Below are 8,391 nucleotides of genomic sequence, written 5' to 3' on the forward strand. Positions count from 1 at the left end.
ATTATTTGATTGTTAGCCATCCTTAATACTCACTCAAGGTGAGTTCTCTCACACCTTTGTATTGATGATTGTGTTTGCTAGTTAGCTCGTGTGTGATTATTTGAATTTATACTATATAAGTATTGTTTTAATTCGTACATGTGCACTGTATGTAACTAATTATGGATATGGGGACACCACCAAAGGATATGGATTTACCGGTGCGGTGGGTAGGTAAGATCACCAACGTAATACTCTTCTTGAGGTGCGGTGATTAGGGCCAAATGATACGGGATCTTCCCGGTGCGGTTCAAACCTACAAGTCCTTCTCGTAATATAGACATTGATTCGTTCTTTGCCTTTATCATTATAATTGGAAAATGGATTAGGGCTAGTAAATATGAATGTTAGTACAATGTCTGTGTTTGAATTCACTAAGCTTTGTGCTTACGTTTTTCCCTTATAACTTTTCAGGTGTTAAGATTAATGAGGCTAAGGCTTGACATGGAGCATCGGGACATCGCTACTAGTTATTTTGTTGGGACCTTATTATTATTATTACTTCCGCACTTATTTTATATGATTATTAAGTTGATGGATTATGTTATGACTATTTCAGTTGTTTTAATTTAATTTAAGATGCGTTTTAAAAGTTTAAAATTTTTGCAAAAAAAAAAATTGGGTGTCACAAGTTGGTATCAGAGCCACAGTTTGAGGGAACTAGGCATTCTTGTGGATGTTCTAGACTCAAATTTGAGGCTCTATAAGAGTTTATTATCTTTTTAAAATATTTTTCAAACTTTCTGAAGACTAGTAGTGAAAGATGTCGCGGTGTACCAGTCAGCTAGCCAAGTAAGCCTTATTTCTTATGTTAAATGTTTATGTTAAATTGTTGACTATGAATTGGATTCTACTAGCCTTAAAATATTAGATTACACACTTAGTTAGTGTTAACATGTGAGAGAGTTGTAAAATTAACGGCTAGAGCGAACTGGAAATTTTGAAACTAGACGCGAATGCGAAATTGGAACTTGTGTGGAAGGTAGTAGAAGGGCCCCTACTATTTGAAACATCGGTGCCGGTTTCGAGTCGGGGCAAGGTTGAAAAATTTTCGGCAAGCTGAGTGTTTTGTCTTCCTAGAAATATCTAGGCTGAATTGTTTCTAAGATTTTCCTTCTTCTGTGGATACCAATGGCTCTGCCTGCTCGACTTAATCAGCTCCAAATGGAGCAAGTTAGGGATATTGTCGCTGAGGAATTCAATAACGGTTTCAACGAACTAATCCCGGGTGTGACCAACGACATAATCAACCAATTCGGTGCTCTTCTGGATGAGCGTCTCGCGGCTATTCCCGGGGAAGCGTTACTGTCTCTGCCTGTTCAGGATTCGGCATACTACTTCGAGAAGTTCAACAAGTGTAGCTCTCCTCTTTGGAATGGTGAATCCGACCCAGTTGCTACTAAGCCCTGGGTGTCAGATGTTGAGGGTGCCTTCATAAGTGTTGGGTGTCCGGACTAGTACAAAGCAGTGATCGCCATGAATCAGCTGTGAAAAAGGGGAAAGACATAGTGGAACACCAGCACCGCTCTATTGAACGAAGACGAAGTGAGGGCCATGTCTTGGGCCCAATTTGTGGAGAGGTTCGAGGCACAATATGTGCCTAAGGTGGAGCAGCAGCGGATGCAGCAAGAGTTCATGGCCTTACAGCAGACTACCGAATCCGTTAGTGACCTGAACGCCAAGTTCTTGGAGATGCTATCTTTTTGCCCCTTGTTTGCTGGGAACGAGGCCTGGTTAGTCAGCCGGTACACGGCCATCCTGCGTATCGAGATTCGGGAATTTGTTAGCATGCAGAAGTTCTCGAATTTATCTGCGATCATGAATGTAGCAAGGAGGAGGGAAATCGAGTTGCAGACCCAGTCCAAGAGGAAGGCCAATGACACCTCTTCCAAGACATCTAGAGATGCCCAGAAAACGCAAAAGCAGGGTAGTAAGTCAAGGTATGAGTATAGGACGTCTTCAGGGCGAGAAAAATATGTTGATATGCTACAACTGCAAAAAGCCAGGGCATCATTGGAAGAATTGTAGGGATCCCCCTGCAAGTGCAGTACCTCATATTACTTCTGCAATTCCCGTCTGCTATCACTGCAACGAGACGGGACACAAGAAGCCTGAATGCCCGAAGTTGAAGACTGGTAAAGGAGACAGGGGTACAAATCCTGCAATTGCATCATCCTCTAAGGGAACCATTATGGTGACACGAGGTCGTGCTCACCAGATGACTGTGGAGGAGCCAGTGATTACAACGACAGTGGCAGACACTTATTTGCTAGACTCCAAGCCCGATGTTGTTATGTTTGATAGCGGTGCTACCCATTCTTTTGTATCTCACACGTTTATTAATCGTTTGGGGCGTAGTATCGGAAAATTGGCTCACCCAATGGTTGTCGATGTTGTCGACAACCGCACTATTTATGTCACCGATGTCTATCGGAGTTGCACTCTCGAGTTTTCTGGAGTTGAATTCCCTATTGATCTTATCCCTATTGCGATGCGAGAGCTCTGCGTTATCATAGGCATGGATTGGCTTGATGCGTTTGATGCGGAAATCCACTGTCGTAAGAAGCAAGTTCGTGTTCGAAACCCTAGAGGTGGAGAACTTATTATTCAGGGGGACATTCCCCGCCTGGCTATGGCTTCTTGCTCTTTTGCTATAGCACTAGACGACGTTCCTGTCGTTTCCGACTTCAACGATGTCTTTCCGTAGGAACTCCCTGGCTTGCCACCTGTTCGGCAAGTGGAGTTTCGCATTGATTTGGTGCCAGGTGCGACTCCGGTAGCAAAATCTCCTTACCGCTTGGCACCACCTGAAATGAAAGAGCTCCAAGATCAACTTCAAGAACTAAGTGATAAAGGGTTTATACGGCCAAGTTGCTCGCCTTGGGGTGCTCCTATTCTCTTTGTGAAGAAGAAAGATGGATCCCAGCGAATGTGTATTGATTATAGGGAGCTAAACAAGCGCACGATAAATAATAGGTACCCATTGCCACGTATTGACGATCTTTTCGATCAGCTTCAGGGAGCATCTTGGTTTTCCAAGATTGATTTACGTTACGGTTACCATCAGATGTGGGTTCGTGAAGAAGACATTGAGAAAACAGCATTCCGTACTCACCCTCTGACATTGAGAAAACGGTATTAAGGTCGATCAAGCCAAGGTTAATGCGGTTAAACAATGGAAGATTCCAAAAACACCTTCTGAAATTCGCAGTTTCTTGGGTTTAGCCGGTTATTACCGGAGGTTCATTGAAAATTTCTCTAAAATCGCCTTACCACTCACCCGATTGACCAAGAAATCAATGAATTTCGTTTGGGGCCCGGAGCAGCAGCTGGCGTTTGATGAGCTAAGGAAACGATTGTGTGATGCTCCGATTTTGGCCTTACCTGATGGGGTTGAGGATATGGTGGTTTACTGTGATGCATCGCTTCAAGGTCTTGGTGCCGTGTTAATGCAACGAGATAGGGTGATAGCCTATGCCTCCCGACAGCTGAAACCCCACGAACGAAACTACCCCACTCATGATTTGGAGCTTGGGGCTGTTGTTTTCGCTCTTAAGATTTGGAGACACTATCTCTATGGAGTGAAGTTTATCATATACACTGACCATAAGAGTCTAAAATATTTGTTCGAGCAGCGGGATTTGAATATGAGGCAGATCCGATGGTTGGATGTGGTAAAAGATTATGATTGTGAAATTCACTACCACCCCGGTAAAGCTAATGTGGTAGCTGATGCTCTCAGTCATAAACAATCTGCCGAACCGATTCGAGCTAAGTGTCTTCGGATCACGATGGTGTCGTCTTTGTTAGATCTAATCCGGGACGCCCAAAAGACGACAATACTGGAGGAAAACATCAGGCGTGAGAAGATTGGGAAAGAGTTGCCTAAGATGGAACGAGACGGGCGGGGTTTGCTGACTCGCTACGGTAGGGTTTGGGTTCCATATACCGGGGGAAATCGGAAAACCCTAATGGATGAGTCTCATAAGTCAAAATTTTCTATCCATCCTGGTGCTACTAAAATGTATCGGGACCTTCATGAGGCTTACTGGTGGCATGGAATGAAGAATAATGTGGCTCGATTTGTGGAAGAATGTATGACCTGTCGGAATGTCAAAGCGGAACACCAGAAACCGCATGGGAAGTTGCAACCATTGGAGATTCCTGAATGGAAATGGGAGCATCTAACCATGGACTTCATTACAAAACTTCCTAGAACTGCCCGAGGATCAGATACGATATGGGTGATTGTTGATCGTTTGACTAAGAGTGCTCACTTTCTGGCTATAAAGGAGAGCTCATCGGCGGAGAAATTAGCCGAGATCTTTGTTCGGGAGATTGTCTCATTACATGGGGTGCCCGTTTCTATCGTCTTCGATCGAGACACCCGATTTACCTCTCGGTTCTGGAGGAAGTTTCAAGACGAATTGGGCACACGATTACATTTTACTACCGCCTTCCATCCGCAGACATACGGGCAGAGTGAGCGGACGATTCAGACCTTGGAGGACATGCTTAGGGCGTGTGCGATTGATTTTGGAGGTAGTTGGGATGACCATCTACATCTAGCTGAGTTTTCTTATAACAACAGCTATCACTCGAGCATTAAAACGCCTCCGTATGAAGCCTTGTACGGGAGGAAGTGCAGGACGCCCGTTTGTTGGGGCGAGGCTGGGCAGAGGGTACTTGGGAGTACTGATATCGTGCTACAGACTACGAAGAAAATCCAAGTGATTCGGGATCATTTGGTCACAGCGAGTAGTCGTCAGAAAAGTTATGCCGACAAAAGACGCTCCAATATTGAGTTCCAGGTGGGAGATTATGTGTTGCTTAAAGTTTCCCCCTGGAAAGGTGTGATTCGATTTCGGAAGCGGGGAAAGCTCAGACCCCGATTCATTGGACCCTACAAGGTCATAGCTCGTGTGGGGAAGGTGGCTTACCGTTTAGAGCTTCCTGACGAGCTTAGTCTAATTCATAATACATTCCACGTGTCTCAGTTACGAAAATGCGTTGTTGATGAGACCGCTGTGATACCACTGGAGGACATACAAATTGACGAGCGTCTCAATTATGTTGAGAAACCAATCGCTATTTTAGAACGAAAGACGAAAGCTCTCCGCAACAAGACTATAAACCTGGTTAAGGTGCAGTGGCAAGATAGGAAGGGTTCGGAATGGACTTGGGAACTGGAATGCGAGATGCGGGCTCATTATCCGGATCTGTTTCTAGGTGTTGACTTCGAGGACGAAGTCCGTTCTTAGTGGGGGAGAGTTGTAACGCCCCGTGTTTTCTCGGTACGTTTGGTTATTTTAATTTAATTATCCTTGTAACCTTGGGTTAATTTATTTAACCAATGTCTGATTTCTTATGTTATTGGACTCTTTTGATCATCTTGTAAACTCCTTTTATTGAAGTCCATGGGCTATGGGCCTATTTGCAAAGTCCATCTAGTTAATAGTACTTAATGTGTAAATTGAATCATTTGGAACACACACAAGGAAAACACTCTAAACCCTCCCTCTCTCTCAAAACTCGTCCCTCTCTCTCTCTCTCTCTTTGGGATCAAGAGCAACCAAGGGGCTGTTTGGAGCTTAATTCTTGTTCATTTCCAGCCTTGATTCGTATTGGTATGAACCTCCTTATCCTTTCTTACGACTTGATTCATAACCTTGTTCTAGTTTTATTATTTCATCTTCACCTTTTCTCATTCTTATTTTATTGTAATTGTATGTTATACATCATGTCAAGATCCTATCTTCACCCCATATATGGTGGATGATGGATCTAGGGGATTACATGTGGCAAAAGATCATGGAAACCCTAAAAGGGAGAATGATGATTTTATGTGCTTATGTTTATTTTAATGTTGATTATTATTACATCCTTGTGGCTAAATGAAATCCTAATGATCCCTAACCCTTTTTAGTACCACCATTATCATGGGGACTGAATTGGGATGATGAACACATCTTAAAATGTGTTTCAAAAGGAGAAGGATGGATAAGCCAAAAAGGAATCACGGGTGGCTACGATTCTGTTTTCCATCAGATCTGTAGTCATATTGTAAAAATCATATCTGGAGTTCTAGAACTCAAACGGACGCCAAACCAGTTCCAAAAGTTCTCAAATTGTGTTGGCTAACTTTCTTAAGAAGGCCAACCTCACTGATAAGGGATTTATCTATGTGAAAGAATGGCATCTTTACTGTTAGGTCTGATCCGGGTCTGTTCTGATATGTCATTTTGTTTTCATCATTTCTAAGGCTTGGAAAAGGATACAGAGTGATTCCAAGTTTCTATATGTTCCTTATATTATGAATTTAAGATCTGGAGAATATGGGGTGTTATTTCCAATTATAAATTGGGTATAATGGATCCACACTCCAGGTCAGTGGGCAGTCACCAGATTTTGCTAGTGCTGTGATTGTCCACAATGTGAATTTTATATATGGAGTTTGAGAGATGCTTTTCATTCAATTCCAACTCTGAGACTTTCAATTCTATGTACTTTACTTCTCTTAATTTTCTTTTGGACTAATTCTACACACAAGCTGGGTAGAATTGGCCAACATCACTTGACTGTATTGTTGGAGACAGAAGTGATACACCATTTTGTAAAATTCATATTTAATTCATCTTTTGGAGTTAGAATGAGTTCTTTATAGTTGTGGAATACAGAGCAATCATAGTTTCCTATAAAATTTATTTAAAGCTATGTTTCTGTTTTAGATTTTGGAGTAAATCCATTTTGAACAGCAGGTCTGTTTTAGAGACCTTGCTGTGATTACTCTTTTCTCAACTCATAGCTTCGTTACTTCTCCTTTCTAACCTTTAGTCCTTCTTAGGTGAGGTTTTGAAGTTTGCTCAAGCTTGGTAGCATTATTTGATTGTTAGCCATCCTTAATACTCACTCAAGGTGAGTTCTCTCACACCTTTGTATTGATGATTGTGTTTGCTAGTTAGCTCGTGTGTGATTATTTGAATTAAACTATATAAGTATTGTTTTAATTCGTACATGTGCACTGTATGTAACTAATTATGGATATGGGGACACCACCAAAGGATATGGATTTACCGGTGCGGTGGGTAGGTAAGATCACCAACGTAATACTCTTCTTGAGGTGCGGTGATTAGGGCCAAATGATACGGGATCTTCCCGGTGCGGTTCAAACCTACAAGTCCTTCTCGTAATATAGACATTGATTCGTTCTTTGCCTTTATCATTATAATTGGAAAATGGATTAGGGCTAGTAAATATGAATGTTAGTACAATGTCTGTGTTTGAATTCACTAAGCTTCGTGCTTACGTTTTTCCCTTATAACTTTTCAGGTGTTAAGATTAAAGAGGCTAAGGCTTGACATGGAGCATCAGGACATCGCTACTAGTTATTTTGTTGGGACCTTATTATTATTATTACTTCCGCACTTATTTTATATGATTATTAAGTTGATGGATTATGTTATGACTATTTCAGTTGTTTTAATTAAATTTAAGATGCGTTTTAAAAGTTTAAAATTTTTGCAAAAAAAAAAATTGGGTGTCACAATTCATTCCTTGTTAAATTAGGGAGTTGAAAACAACATAAACCTCCTCCCAAAGGAGATTACGGCCATAATCTCCATGGGATATGGTCCCAGGGCTGTGAACTCCTCAAAGGAGTTAATAGGAAGCCCAAACACTTGTTTAAGCCTTGAAGCAATTCACCACATGAGTTGTATAAATGTTAGGCTTCATTTAGGGACTTTATTGAGAGTTTACGGCCAGGAGTTTACTCCCCTGGGCCGTAAACTCCAAAACATATGGTCATTTGACGATAAACTCCTATTAGAGGTCTTGCAGTCCTTTGTGGCAACCCATTAGCGTCCTAGCACTTGACCAAAAGTGTTTTCCTCGCATTAGGATGTTTATACATGTTTAATTAGTGTTATAATCACTAATTGTTTATATACATATGTATTCATATGTAATTAGGACCATTGGGTGTGTCTAAAGTCTCCACTTGACACCTAGCAGTCCTACCTCATCAGTTCATCTGTATCACCCACAATAGGTGAGTTCGTACCCATTAATCAATGTTTTAACTGTTTTTAAATATTTTATGGGGGGGATACAAGTAGAATTATACTAGTTACTATATCAATCACATGTGATTAGTAAGCAACATTCAAATGATTTGCTACTCATTAGCCTTTTTACCAAACAGTTTCCTTCAAATGATTTTCATAAACATTTTATATGATTAAAACTCCTTATTAAGTTGTACACTTTACCCTGTACGCTTCATTTCAAACTCATTTATAATTGTGTTTCAAACAAAATTTATTTTATACTTAAACTGTTTTATCAAACCCA

At 41.2% G+C, this 8,391-nt stretch overlaps 1 protein-coding gene across 1 annotated transcript; it reads left to right on the plus strand.

Annotated features, from left to right (window-relative positions):
* The first annotated feature begins 2,014 nt into the window (after positions 1-2,014).
* Positions 2,015-2,746, plus strand: LOC111897840 (uncharacterized). The gene has a single exon (XM_023893780.2). It carries the CDS (start codon positions 2,015-2,017, stop codon positions 2,744-2,746), a length of 732 nt encoding a protein of 243 aa, XP_023749548.2.
* Positions 2,747-8,391: the final 5,645 nt, after the last annotated feature.

This window comes from Lactuca sativa, chromosome 5 (genome assembly GCF_002870075.4).
Source record: "Lactuca sativa cultivar Salinas chromosome 5, Lsat_Salinas_v11, whole genome shotgun sequence".
In the NCBI taxonomy this organism is placed as follows: domain Eukaryota; kingdom Viridiplantae; phylum Streptophyta; class Magnoliopsida; order Asterales; family Asteraceae; genus Lactuca; species Lactuca sativa.